At 42.7% G+C, this 15289-nt stretch overlaps 1 protein-coding gene across 1 annotated transcript; it reads right to left on the bottom strand.

Moving 5' to 3' along the window:
* Positions 1-147: 147 nt before the first annotated feature.
* Positions 148-11034, bottom strand: LOC140527408 (acidic mammalian chitinase-like). Its single transcript, XM_072644324.1, is given in 11 exon segments — positions 148-341; positions 762-903; positions 2304-2420; positions 3278-3463; positions 4753-4876; positions 6119-6243; positions 7782-7938; positions 8322-8378; positions 9200-9401; positions 9499-9528; positions 11010-11034. Coding segments are annotated over 11 exon segments (1359 nt in total).
* Between the last annotated feature and the right edge of the window lie 4255 nt (positions 11035-15289).

Genomic DNA, 15289 nt, shown 5'->3' with positions numbered 1-15289 from the left:
TTGGACCATGCCTGTGATCTACCCAGTGTCCACAACAATCTCCTGAGCATTCCAGATCACCAATGTCCAGGTACCTAATTCATCAAGTCAGACAAAGTGGAATTTAGTTGCAAAGAGTATCTTTAATGATCATTCCTTCATGAAAGCTCATGACCAGTTGCAACACAAGCAACTGGTATCAAAAACTAGATCAGCCGGGCAAGTCTTCTCATAGGTCTCCCCATTCACACAGCTGTAGAAGGCATTTTTGTTCTTGGGGTTTGCATAGAGGCCGTTGGACTTGCCAGCACAGAATCCCCTTCCTCCTGAACTGCTACCACCAGTAGAGTTTGCTCGACAACCTAAGGGAATAATCATTTATCCAGTATTTACTCATTCATTCTCTGCTTTTCTTTCCCTGACTTTTCCTGTCTCCTCATCAATTCCAGTGGCCATTGGCAGACTTCAAAGGAATTAAAGTATAAAGGGAACGATTCCCCCCCCCACCCAAATCCCATATCTGGTTGGCCCATTTTATTGAAGTCCATTTATACCCCTTTACTAGGGGCATAAGGTCACAAAGGGTGTTCACTCAACAAGTTATGATCTTATAAGACTTCGTTGGTCTCCCTTGCCAGTTCCAGGTTATGGGCTAGGGCAAGTAGAAAAATAGGTTTAAAAATCTTTAAAATAGAATCAAAGTGAAAAGAGTTTCAGATTGATGCTCTTCCTCTGCAACCTTTCTGTATTGAGGCTCCCTGGATGGTGGGATTGCTACTTACTGGGAATGGAGACACCCAAGGCAGACTTGATGGGGTTCATGAGTGGATATTTGCCTTGTCCACAGAAAGTGCCAGTGAAGTCATCCAAGTCAATGTTCCAGACCATGGCTCCTCCAAAATTGTTCTTCAGCAACCAGTCTGCCTATTGGGAGAATCAAAATCATGTAGAGGACATGGTTAGTGGAGGCTTCCAGACAACCAAAGCCCTGGGACCTTCAGGGTCTTAAGAGGTGTGAACTGGAGACTGAGAAAAGACAGCAAAGCTGAGAAATAAAGGTAGAGTTTAGAGGTGTCTTAATGGTTAGAATATTGAATTTAGAGTCAGGAAGTCCTGAGTTCAAATCCTGCCCCAAACCCTTACTAGTTATGTGATCCTGGGCAAGTAATATCTCTCAGCCTCAGTTTTCTTGTTGTTAAATGAGGGCATTTGACTCAATGGCCTCTAAGGTACCTTCTAGGTCTAAATTTATGACCACATGAGGTAAAGAATGTGCCTTCCTTCAGCCTCAGGTTCATTACAGGGAAGGAGACGGTATGCGGGAAAGTGAGGAGAATTTGTGAAGAATTGTCCAACTTTAAATGGATTAATGGGGATTTTTAAATAAGAAAGTCTTGTGAAAGAGGAAGAGGAGGTAGTCCTGGATCCAAAGCAGCAATTTCTCTCGTAAGTCTGGCTTGATGTCCCACCAGCTGGGAATGCTCTCTGAGTGATTCCTGTAATTGTGCTATGAGAGGGAGAGTGTCCACCACAGGGTGAAAGTAGGGAGTGAGCATGAGAAGAGTGCAAGGTAAAGATTAGAAAATAGAGCTGAGCTTGCCTTCTTGGGATCTCAGCAAATGTACCACAAGGTTAGCGGGCAGTGCTGAACTCCAACTCAGTAGAAAGACAAAAGCGATGGAACTTAGACTTGGAACCCTAGAGAGCTTTCTGTCTTCTTTATTGTTATCTGGGAGTAGGGAGGAAGGTTTTGATCTAGAGAAGGGGTTCTCAGTCTGAATTCCATGGACATACAAGGCACCTGGATGTAGATTTTGGAAGGTCCATATATGAACTTGGATGGGAAAAATGACATCCTTTTTAAAATAAAATTGGCTTCTTTTGTCATTCTATGTTTTTTTATTTTCTGCATTTAAAATCATGACTCTGCAAAGGGGTCTAGATTCTTCAAACTCTAAGCAAGAGAGTCCATGATGCAAAAAGGTTAAGAATCCCTGATTTAGAACTACATGATAGGGAAGGTCTTTGAGATGCCAGAAGATGCATGGAGATACCCAGACATTATTAGAATCATTGAACCAGGCCCTGACTACTTAGAAGTCAGTTCCTTTGATCCTGAGGATATCAGCAAAGCTAGCCAATAGCAGTGAATCACTAAGGAAAGAAGAGAGAGACAAAATGACTTGAAACACTTGAGAGAGGGAGAGAAGAATGTGGCATAGACAGAGAGATGGTAGAATGCCACTAATGATTACTATAGGTATTAGATTTGTGGGACCCCTACCCCTACCTCAAATTATATAGGGGAAAGAAGCAGGACCTACCTTGATAGTGAAACTCTTGGGATCATCATAACCAATCCATTGGTTTCCTTCGTAAGGATAGGGAACCTCTTGAGGGGCATTCCACACTTCCGTGGCACCTTTCAGGAAGCCACAGATCTAGAACAGGACATAACAAAAGCTAGAAGTCAGAAGAACTAGGTTCTGGACTTTACTGTTTTATAATTGGGTAACCTTAAGCAAGTCACTTCTCTCTAGCCCTCAGTTTCCCTATTGATGAAATACTAGGACTGGACTTGATAACCTCTTAGTCCCCTTTGAACTGTAATGTTCTGGGACAACACATTCTATACTCCAGAATATTCTTTTGCTCTAGCCATTTCTTCCATCAAACTTGGCTACCATTTTTCTCTCATAGGAGAATATACTGCCTTCTGACTTCCCATAGTATCAGTTGGAATGAACTAAATCTAGTCTCAACTAAATCCCCCTCCTTTGGTTTCAAATGGAATGCCTTGTAGCTTCTCAAAAGTTCATTAAACTTAAGCCCACAGAGGATCTAGTCCTGATGATGCCTTTAATGAGTTGTGTGACTTGGCAAGTTAACCTCATTGAGCCTGTTTATTTATGTAAATAATGCAATTTGCCTTGTGCTCATGGAAGGATAGTGAGGATCTAACATAGGAGCATAGAAATCTCAGTGTTTGGGAAAGTGAAAATGGTAGATACAGTTATCAAAACAGGGACTGTTGTATCCTTGGGAAACTGTAAACCCTTTGAGATAGGAATTTTTTCAGTCATTTTGTCTTTACATACTTATCGGTACCTTGCACACACATTTTTGGTGCCCAATAAATTTTGGACTTATGAAATTTGCTCAATTGAGTTGAACAGTCCCATTCCTACCCTTCTCTGTGCCCGTGTGCCCACATCCACCCAAAGCAGTAAGGAGACAGAGTGGAGCCTCTCCCATTGTGTTTTCCCAGCTGAGCAGTAAGGTCCCCTTTGGACCTTACCTCAAAGTAGGCAAGGCTTCCAGCCTCTTGGGTGTAGGGTCCAGCAGTACCAGGGCCAGAGGTGGGAGCATCCAGGCCATGGTTGGAGGGGTTGGTGAGGGTGAAGGTCTGCGCATAGGCACTAAACCCAACCATCAGCTTCTCAGCAGGGGCACCATTGTTCTTCCAGTAGTTCATGGCATAGTCCTCAGGGACAAAGGAGGGGAAGCAGTTAGAAACTCACCAAGCTGAGACAACTATAGGTATGTGCCCTGTAGTTTGTGGAGGTAATATATCCTATCTGTACTTCACACCAACACTGTTATCTCTGGGTTCAGATCCTGGCCAGTCCACACAATAAGATAGCCTGACAGAAAAGGAAAAGAAATTAGGGGGCAGACTTCTCAAGTAAAGAGGATCGCTGCATTGGCCATCCAATTTCATACTAACCAGTCAAACAACAGGCACCTATTTAGTGCCTACTATGTGCCAGCATGTGGGATACAAAGAAAGGCAAAAGACAGTGCCCTTGAGAAGTCCACAGTCTAGTGGAGGAGCTCACAATGTAGAATGAAAATTTCTTGAGGGCAAGAGGCCATTTCTTCTTGATCTCTATATCCTTCCTAACACAGAAGAGGTATGTATGAGGTACTTAACAGAGACTTACTAGGAGAATGATTTTGGAAAAATGAATGTTCTCAATTTCTAATTATTATTAGAATTAATTTCTAATTAATTAGAAATAATTATTATTTCTAATCTTAACAATTGAAGTACAACTGAGGCTCCAAATGGACCCATTTCCTTACTCTTTTTGTGTCATATAGATTATATGAATCACTCCCATTATCTGTATGAAGGCTCTCCCCTTTCAGATTGTTATCCAGTTTTAAAATTCTAAACTGACTTCTATGTCCAGTCAGCACATTTCTGTTCAATCTCAGACAGAAATTTAAAAGGTTTCCCTTCTTGAGGATAGTGACAAGGGGGGCAGGAAGTCAGAACATGTAGTCCTGAAATAAATAGAAGGGATTTTTGGATTATCTATTATGATAATTTTATTATATATGTATATATATGCATATATTCAATCAACTATTCTCTATTAATCACAAAGAGTGGAGAGTTGACTGCATTTAATCTTGAATCTGAGGGCAGGGGCAAGAAAATAGAAAACGGGGGGAAAAGGGAGATGACATGATTCAAGGGCAATTGATTGAGAGGAACTTTGCTACTTACTACATGTGAGACTTTGAGCCTCTGGACCTCAGTCTCCTCTTTAAAATGAAGGTTTCAGACCTACATGAACTCTGTCTGCTTCCAGCTCCACATCCGTGAGATGAGACCTATGCCCTGCAGCCTCCTTCAGCCTCCCAGAGAGCTGGGGCTCCCATCTGTATTCCCTAGTGGTGCATTCTCCTCTGTTCTCTACCACGCCTGTTCAAAGGCTCATGGTGGCTATTGTATCAGAGCCCTCAAGACAGAGCTTTCCTTACCACATTAAAGTAGATGTAGTCACCCTTGTCATTGGGTCCAGCAAACAGAGGACTGTTCTCTCCAGTGAAGCCCTCCCAGGAGCCCCTCAGGTCACAAGTCATCACGTTGATAAGATCCATGTATCTTAGGGAGAGGAAGAAAGGAGAGAAGTGACCCAAGGAAGATAAGGCTCATGGTCTTCACTCCACTCCCTCTGTGGATTGTACTCCCCTCCCCTTCTGTATTCCTTAGGCCTGGACCATCATGAGTCTTTCCCCCTCTGTACCATTCACGTGAGGCCTTGTTGACCATCCTTGATCCTTACCTGCTGGGTTGCTCTGTAATTTTTCACTACTTTGTTTCATGTGTTTGTATGTTGGTTTCTGAAAAGGATGCACAATGACTGCTGCAAAGTAAATGGGAAGAACAGCTATGCAAAACCATCAAAAATGAATGGGCAGAATGGTGAGCTTTGGAGCTTAGCTCTGAAGAAGAGATGGGAAAAGACATTCCTACTTCACCTCTTTGCAAACGGGGTCCAGAGGTATGGTACATTGCATGGATTTTCACTTTTCCAATAGATGGATCCTTTTTGATGATCTCTCTCTCTTGTTTTTTCTTTTTTCCTCCCGCTAAAATTAGTATTTGTTATATGAGATAGGGCAGCTGAGTGGTGCAGTGGATAGAGTACCACACTAGGACTCCATGAGATCTGAGTCTAAATTCAGTCACTGACACTTATTAGCTGTGTGACCCTGTTAAAACTATTTGCCTTAGTTTCTTCATCTGTAAAATGAGCTGGAGAAGAAAATGGCAAACCACTCCAGTGTCTTTGTTGAGAAAACCCCAAATGAGCTCACAAAGAGTGACAACTGAACACAAATGAGATAACTCCCTGGGAGTGGGGAGGAGGGAGTATACTATGGGAAATTGGCTGATGTTAAAAAAAAGGGATCAATAAAATTTGCTAAAAATAAAGAAAAAACATTAAGACCTTAAGGACAGGAACTAGTCTTTTTTCCCCGTTTGTATGGAATCCATCTACTCAGAGCTTGATGTCTCCCATAATTCCATATGGGGCTTAGAGTTGTTTTTTTTTCCCAAGCATGAAAGTAAATAATTTCTATGCTCAAGACATAGGGAAAATTTGGAATAGCAGATGACATGGAACAGCCTGTTTTGTTCCAATTTTGCAAATATCTCTAGAGATAAGGTCAAAGTCTTAACTCCCAAACTAGCTTCCTCCAAGAAAGCCCTGTCCAGGTTGGGGTCTCCCAAGACTCTGACTTGCTTCCTCATTGGTGGGCCTGTACGAGCAGCTCTGCTACCTCTGTGACTCAGCTGAACCCTGATATGAGGAGTCCCGTGGGCTTGGGAAACACTTACTTGGACATCTCAGGGATCTGGTAGGCTGTCTCAATGGTGCCTTTGCTGGCAGAAACAGCAGCAGAAATGAGGAGTCAGGGCTTATTGCTCTGAGTAGCCTCTTGCTCAAAAGTCTCATACATTTCCTGGGATACAGAGGGCACAGGCTTGATGCTGTAAAGTTGGGGTGTGTGTGTGTGTGTGTGTGTGTGTGTGTGTGTGTGTGACAGAACCCAGAGCCATTCCATTTTCCCTATAATTACACACACTCATATTATTTGATTGTTATCATGGTTCTGGAATTGGAGGTGGGAGAGGAATAGAGAAGAGAGTACAAGGACCTCCAGACTTTGAGCTAGGAAATCTGAGTTCAAGTTCTCGTAATGATGTGACACTAGACCTGTCACAACCTGCTGTACACTAGATGATCTCTGAGATCCTTTGAAGCATTAGCATTTTGCTTCTGTGTGTGATTTTAAACTCCACAAAGACAAGGACTGGGTGTCCAAAGTCCCTCTGACTCAGTGGGACCTGCCAGAGTTTGTTCTCTACCAGCATAGCCTTTGGAAACTTGACTTAGTTAAAACTTGATCATCTGCTGTTAGATCAGTCAAGGGTGGGCTCAGAATACATATAGATAAATGATTGGGAGAGTATGAAAGTAGATCTGGAAAGTTCTGGGCAGGCATGAGTGGCTAACAGAAAGCAGAATTGTGTCTGGGGAGCTCAACCCATGAGGACGTTCCACAAAGACCATATGCATCTAGGTTTTTGCATAGTGGTCTGGTCTGATAGGTCAAGGAGTGATGCCTGACCAGGGCAGAAGAGCCTCTAGGAGATAAAGGCCCCACATAAAGCAAATACCCAGATGATAAGAGAAGACACTGACACAACTTGCCATATAAAGACTTTGTGAAGACCCCCTTTGGATATTATATAACTTGGGTGCGGGGATGAGTCTTTTGGAAGTCTATTATTTAAACGACATCTACAGCTGTTGCTCTTTGTCCATCAGCTCCATATCTTTTTAATGGCCTCAGGGCAAGGGCCTGAAATGTGCTTACTAACTTCTAACTTAGAAAGCAGTTAGAACTATAAATTGATGGCAGTTACGCAAATATAGGCATGTGGCTATGTGGGAATGTGTCAATGGAGCTTTGTGATAGATAAGGTTTTGGAATGTCAGAATTTCTTTCTATTAGTGTAGGGTACTGGGAAGACCCCTGGTCCTGGTGTTGGAGGACACCCATTTGTTCCCAAGTAGTGCTGCTTACTAAATGAGAGATCCTAGGGAAATCACATATTCTCTCTAGACATTAGTTTCCTCTTCTGTAAAATGAGGAGATTAGAATCAGATGATTTCTTCATTTCCTAGGTCTAAGTCTTGTGATCTTATATGATCCCTCTCTCATTTCTCCTCCTCTTTCATCCCTTTCCTTTCTCATTTAGTTTATCACCACCACTCCCTTCATACAGCTGCTTCTTCTCAGTACTAATATCTCTTCTGAGAATTATTCTTTCAGATATCGATCCCTGCCCCCCACCCTCCATGGGCTCCTCTGGGCTCTCTCCCTTCTTCTCCCTCAGAACTCTATGCTAAATCAGAAAAAGCATCAATCCTCACCCCCCTCCAAGGTGATCGGGGATCCTCCTATCCCTTGGACACTAGGGAGAGACAGTTTACCTTCAATAGGACAGTAAAGAGTTGCCGAATGTCTGCTGGATTCCCAGGGTACTCCCAGTCAATGTCCAGCCCATCAAAGTTGTACTTTCTCAGAAATTGGATGGCTGACTGGATGAAGGTCTGGCGCTTTGCAGCAGTAGCAACCATATCAGAGAATCTAGAAGCAGCAAAACGAAAACCAAACCAAACTGATGACAGGCTTAAGTTCTCCTGGGAGCTGAAAGGGAACCCATTTCCTTGTGAACTGGTCTTCATTTACTTTCAAAGGGCCAGATCCCCCTAGAGTCTAGGTCTAATGTTCAGGAATCCTGGGGACTTGCAGAGCCTGTTCTAATGATATTGTCTAGCCTTGTCCCAGATCCCAAATAAGGTGCTGATGAGGAAATATCTAATAACTTCAGGTAGCAGCACCATGAGGATACTTGCTCTGGAAAGACTCAGAGACATTTTCTCTGGGTTTGAGTTGGGAAGGGATAGGGAATGGGGGTGGGGGAAGGTAGTTCTGATTCAGCTACTGCTACCAGAATTCTTATACTTTACCCCTGAGTTCCAAAATTCCCGCCTCCGACAGACAGTAGGGTTTTCAGCTCAGTGTTGCTGTTGATAGAAAGTTACCTGGTTTATAGAAATGCTACTGGCAAAGAAAACCAACCATCCCATGGGTCAGATGGTAATCCCTCCATATATTCAGGCGAACAACATCATGGTATATCCTAGAGCCATTGGAAGTCACCAACTCTTCTTTTTTCTAGGAGCCTGGTGGAGTAGAATGAACAATGGTTCAGGATTCAAAAGAACTGGGTTCGGGTCCTGACTCAGGTATTTCCTAGCTGTGTCACCTTGAGAAAGCTTCCCAGACTCTCTGAGACTGTTTCACTGTCTTCTTCTAAAGGCTCTTCAGTCCACCAATCAATGAGCCTTTGTCATTTGCCAGGCATAGTGCTAGGTTCTGGGGATACCAATATGAAAAGGAAAACAATCCCTACCTGAAGGACCTTTTATTCTAACAAGGAAGACAAGAAGTGCATATAGAAGTAGATGAAGAATAAATACAAAGGAAATAAATGCAAAGTAGTTAAATATAAGATTTTATTCCAAGACTTTATTGACAAAACCACTGGAGTAGTCTGTCATTTTCTTCTCCAGATCATTTTACACATGAGAAAACTGAATCAGATAGAAAAGTCAAATGATTTGCCCTGGTTCTCATAGGTAGTAAGTATCTGAGGCAGGATTCGAATTCAGGTCTTCTTGACTCCAAGCCTAGCACTCTACACACTGTACCATTTGGAAGTCTATATGAGATAGAATCCTAGTGTGGTTGTAGATAGAATCTAACATCTAGCTCTCTTTGGGACTCTTCTGTTTCCTTAGTCAGGACTTCCTGCCAGGGCAGAGAACTCAACCTAGGACTTAACTAGGTCTTGAGCTTGTTGATGCCAGCATAGAGAGTCTCATCGTTCCACTTGGTGGTCTTGATCTTATTGTTGGCCATGCCAGCAAAGGCGTAGATGATGTGGGTGCAAAGATAAGGGTCCACATTTTCAGGCACATAGAGGGAGATCCCGGGGCAGTACTGGCCCCAGTTGGTGAAGTAGCAGACAATGTTGACTGCTGAGCCTAGAGTCACAGAAGAGGGATAATGGGAATAACATGAGCTGATGACCTCCCTCCTCAGATTCTTCTACCTTCCCATCCTGGAAGCAAACACACTTACCCAACTGCAGCTGCAGCAGGAGAGCCAGACCTGAAAAAAGAAAGAGAATCTTGTCAGAGGATGTTAGGCATTTTCCTGGATTGAAGGCAATAGGCCTAAAATCCAAATGGGCAGTAAAGAGAAGAGGGCAGAGAGGAACAGGGGCCTCATCACCTACTCTACAGGTCACTACTACCACTGAGTGTCTGGCCGAGTCTCCTTGGAGAAGAGAGATGCAAGATGAATAGGAAATAAACCCAATGCAGTCCTCTGAAACAATTAGGAATCTTTACCCCTGTGCATCCCAGTTGGGCATGATAAGGATTAAATGAAATAATTTAAATAATAAATATATTATTTATATATCTAAATAAATATAAGTACAAATAACTAGCTTCCAGTGGTCCAGAGGAACCCATCTCACAGGATCATAGGAGAGACCTTCAAGACCCCCCATCCCTGCCCCAACCTGAGCAAGCATTCCATGATTCTACAAGTGATCATGTTTTCACCTTTCTTTATGTCTCTAGGCTCAGTGCCTTGATCATGGCAAGAGCTTAATAAATGCTTGTTGACTGAATGACTGACCTCCAATGACAGAAACACTATCTCCTGAGATAGCCTGTATTTCATTTTGGGATATTTCTAATTGTTAAAAAAATTATATGCTTAAAACTGAAATCTACCATTATTCCTAGCTCTGCCTTCTGGGATCAAAGAACACAAATATAATCCCTTTTCCAGTGGGGTAACCCTTCAGAAAGTTAGCACCTGTGATCATATCCTCTCACTAAATCTTCTCTAGTCTTCTTGCTAGCTCCATTCCTGTCTCTCTGAAATGTTGGTACCTTGCCTTTCACTGCGATCAGCAATCTCTACTCCTTGACCCATCAAACATTTTTCCCCTTCCCTCTTTCCTTTCTCTATCTTCCCCTTTTCCAAACCTAATCCACACAGTCAACTTTGCTCCTTTGGGCTCAACAACTGAATTTCAGAGTTTTCTTCTTCTAAGGGCCCAAGTTCCCCAAGTTCTCTTCCAAGTACCAAGCTAAGTACTCAGGATGCTTCCCTTTTAGCTCTGCTTACCCCTCTTTCCCTCATATAGGGAGAACTTTACAGATAAAAATATACCTCCATCTTTCTCTGCTATTTGCTCCATTTTGTAGACTTAGTTTTGTCAACCAGTGGGGCTACATTGGTCCCAATAATCATTAATTGGTTAAGTAAATCAACAAATCCATCAAAACGTATTTTTTGAGTACCTAGCAGAGAATCCAGAGAGAAAACAACCCTGCCATCAGGGTGGTGCCATGATCTAGCATATGACTAACTCCAAGATTTTCTTTCCCCAAGGAGCCAAAATACATGAGCCATAGGCAAGGAAGTGCCAAGCAGTGATAGTGACAACTTGGGGGAATGATGGATGGATGAATGGACAGAAGGATGGATAGATGAAAAAGAAAAGGTTGAGAAGCTAGTTTCCAGGGAAGGAGAAAGAGCAACTCTTCTTGGAGGCACTAGTCTCCACTCACCAGTGAGGATCAACAGTTTGCCCATTTTAATGCTGAGTTGTCACTACCAGGTCCTAGCCCAGCTGAGCTCTTGACTCGCTTTTGTAGGGAGTTGTGGTGGCCCACCTCCTGCTCCCATCCACCTCCTTGGGGTGAAGTTCAGTGGTGTGTATGGTAGGGGTGATGGAGGCATGAGCTTCCATGTGGCTCCCCTTCATCTCCTTTGAATCTTATCTGTGTGTTCCATCTTATGTAATTAGCTCAAAGTATAGGGAACATGAAAATGGAAACTTTTGAAGTTACTTTGAAGGTTGACTGAAATTACCAACCATTGCGGTAGGAAAGCAATCACATGCACGGGGCTAGCTCAACGGGCCAAAGTCATTGCATGAGCAGAAGGGTCCCCTCCTAGCCCATCTGGGAGCTTGTGAAAGGTTGTGAAGAGGGGAGGTTTGTTCCTCTTGGGTCTATCCTCCATAGCTCTTGGGGAACTGCTCTCTGTGTCTACCCTTTGGCATAAATGAAAAGTAAGAGAAATTAGGACTGCTCCTTTTCCTGTGTTGTGCCCCCATGAATAACACTAAAAAGGTAAATTGGTGCCAGATCGTAGAAGGCATTTAAATGCCAGGCTAAGCAGTTTGGATTTTATTTGGAGCCAATGAAGAGTTTTGAGCAAAAGAGTGGTAGGATCAGATCTGTGGCAGTAATGTGAAGGACAAATGGGAAAGGGGAGATTGAAGACATAGAGACCAGTTAAGGGACTGTTACAATTCTCTAAGGAAGAGGTGATGAGGTCTCAACTCGAGTGAGGACAGTGGGAATGGAAAGGCCTGGGAGGAGGTGGGTGGGTACTTTAAGCAGTCAAGATTTCAGGCCAGCTAACAGGACTATAACAGGTCAAAGGAGGACATATTGGGTTAGATATAGCCTCATGGTACCCTTTCAAGTCTCACTAGGTGGGCCACTACCTATGGTCTTTAAAAAACCCTTCACGCATTGTGACTCCTCACTAACCTATTCCTATCAAAGGCATGGCTTTTGTTAGACTTTCTCCATCTGGTTTGTAAAAAAGTTTGCTGTGACTTTAAGGATCACAGGACAAAACTAGAAACTCTAGAAGCACAGACATGAGAAATTGGCCTTGTCAGTAAGTCAACTATCATTCGTTAGCACCTATTATGGGCCAGGTACTGAGCTAAGCATTGGAATTACAAAGAAAGGAGAAAAAAATGCTTCACTGGGAAGGCATCATTTCCCTCTGGTTTGGTTCTATATAGCTAGGACTGGAAGCGAATGAGGAAAAAAGGAAATCACAAACATTACCTCCCTAAGCCTTATGGCTTTGCAAAATAAGGGAGCTGGGATGCATCACTTGCCACCATGACTTTCGTGAAAAACATAGGGAAAGAGAAATTCCTAGTGATACTCTGGCTTGGGTACCTGCCTTGAAGCAACTGGATCTGATGGGGAGAGCCTCAGGGGCATGAGAGGAGAGAGTTTGCAAGGATTGTTGATGACCTGTGTCTTCTGGGTACCTAGCTTAAAAATAATGCTCTGTAATCTCCCCTGTCCTGGAGACAGGTCAATGGGCCCATTGACCTCTGGAGGTTCTTTCCACCTGGAAAACCAAGGGCTCCTTGATTTCTGAAATTGCTCCAACCCCAGAAAATATCCTTCTGAGCAAAAGTTGGCAAGTCCAATGCCCATGCAATTGGATACATTCCCAACATTTCTTAAAGATTCCTAGGATGGTTCTTGTCTTCCTAGAAGGACCTAGAAATCCTACAAGATTCCTCTCTTGATTTCCCAGTTGCTAGTGCCTTCCTTTTTCCCCCTGGAGGTGACATTATGTGTACTTCTTATGTATTTTATATTTCCTGATCTGTGTATATATATCATCCTCCCTCCCCATTAAATATAGTCAGTCAACAAGCATTTTTTCAGTACTTAGCATATGTCAGGCACAATGGTAAGGGCTGAGAATATAAATACAAGCAAAAAAGAAAGGTAGCCCTTTTGCTCAAGAACCTTACGTTCTAACGGGGAAGGAAAAACATAAAAGGAAGCTGAAAAGAATGTGGGCAGAGAAAGAACCCTGTGCTTGGACATGAAATGTGCAGCCTGGTAGGAAATGAAGAGAGGCCACTGCCTGGGTGCTCTCCATAAGTGGAGGTTCTGGGAGAAGCCCTCCCCACTCCAGTATAAATGCCTTGAAGACAGGAACCATTTGTTTTTTGTCTTTGTATCCCCAGTACCTAGTACAATGCCTGGAACATGGCAGGGAATAAATAATTTTGGTGTTTGTTGAATCAGTGGCTATGACCATTCCCATTGGTACTGCCCAGAGCACCCTCAGTCCCAATTGGGTGCTTCTCCCACACCTGCAATTTCCATGATTCCCTGATGCCAAGTGACTCAGGGTATCCTTAGATTAGGAGTTTCCAAATGTTTTGTTAGAAGGTCACCTTTTCATTTCACCCATCAATAGACCAACATTTGTTGAGTGCCTGCTATGGGCCAGAATGCAAATACAAATACTCTGAGTGTACAAAGACCAAGAATGGAGCAAGGGTTAATCTCAAAATACTTGCGTGATAACATGAGTGGAGTGAGGGACCTTTAGGAATTTAGGTCGATGCTTGATAGGGCAGAGATTACAGGTGCAGATCTAAGCTTCTAAGGGCTTTTCCCTCTAAAGGATGACTAGATGCAGTGTTACACAACTAACTGCTTTGACAGATTTCTCTTATAGGAATTCTTTCCTCATCCCCACAGTTGTTAGCACTCTCTCTCTCACCTTGAATTAACTTATCTGTTTTCCTATGGTATCCCCTAGTAGAACCAAGCTCCTTGAGGACAGGGGCCATTTTGCTTTCTGTGTTTATATATTCCTACAGTTTAGCACCTTGCCTTTTCACAATAGGCAACTGACAGCTGTTCATTTTAATCGAACCTTGGGATTTACACTCAAGCATCTAGTCTGGCATTTACAACAATGGCCTACTTTTGCTCTCCATGTTATTATAAGCTTTGTTCCTGTCCATTAATGAATGGCTGAACACATTAATTAATGAAAAAGCATTGATTAAGCACCTCCTACATTCCAAGAGTTGGGGATAAAATGAAATAAAAAAGCTAGACATGACTACAAAAATGGAAATGGAAGGAACAGCCACATGCGAAACAAAGTGAATGTTGGAAAGTTATAAAGAATGGGAATAACTAGAAGAATGAAATATGGGACCACATTCACCCCACCCCATCCCTTTGCAAAGTGGAAGGTCTGCATGTATTTTCCAGACCTTTCCCAATATTTTGATCAGACTTTTTTCCCTTCTTTTTCTTTCTTATTTTGTCTTTAAAAATACTCTTTGTCATATGGTATGACTCCAGGAGGGAACAAGAAAGGGATACTAGGAAAACTTAGGACAATCTTTAAAATCAAAAGACCGAGAGAGGAAGGAAAAACTAGACCATCCTTGTTGTCAGGAGCTTTCATTCTATTTGGGAGAGATTATATATAAAAGTAAATTCTGTTCCAGGTGGAAAGAAAGGTCTGGAAGTCCTAAATGTGCAACAGTAATGGAGAAGTGGGAATGGAGAAGGAAGAGAGAGAGGCTACTGAAGTATTTAAAATGATGGTGCCATGGGGACTGTAGGATGTGGACTCAGTGACTTCCCCACTTCTACTTCTCAGTTATCACAGGCAAAAGTAAGGTTTGGAATGAGATGACCTCTCCGTTCTTTCACCCTGAATTTTCTGTGTTGCCTGTTTCATATGTACAACATGACCCATTGGCCTCTGTTGCCCTAGTTTGAATGAAATATGAAGCTTCTTCTGTCATTTATCACTTCTGCCCCTGGTTTCACCTGCTAGTTGTGACCACATTTTGCTTCATTATTCCTGTCTAGCTCCTATCTGCCAAGACTCATCCCTGCTTGAGAAATCAGATTCTACTAATCGATTTCAAAGCCTCATCCAACCATCTCTCAAACCAGTTGCAGCTTCTATGTCCCTTTCTTTGAAGTTTGATAGAATTCCCAGGAGGGAGAGAAGCCAATAACAACCAGTTTAGAAATCTACCGAGTTTCAAGATCTCTTGGTTTGAGGTCTCTGGCCCAGACCTATCAAATAGCAATCAAAGTTCTTGAAGGCCATTGCAATGTACTTCATATTTTCAGAATCTTAAGGATCTTTGACGACTCAGAACCAATTGGTAGCACCAAGGCTATTTCTACTCACGGTCACCAAATACCTATTTCTTTTTAATTTCCCTTGCCCTGACTCAGACAGAGTCCAA

This window comes from Notamacropus eugenii, chromosome 2 (assembly GCF_028372415.1).
Source record: "Notamacropus eugenii isolate mMacEug1 chromosome 2, mMacEug1.pri_v2, whole genome shotgun sequence".
NCBI classification, from domain to species: Eukaryota; Metazoa; Chordata; class Mammalia; order Diprotodontia; family Macropodidae; genus Notamacropus; species Notamacropus eugenii.
Note: the sequence above shows the minus strand (reverse complement) of the source record. Positions and strands in the feature narration are given on the sequence as shown.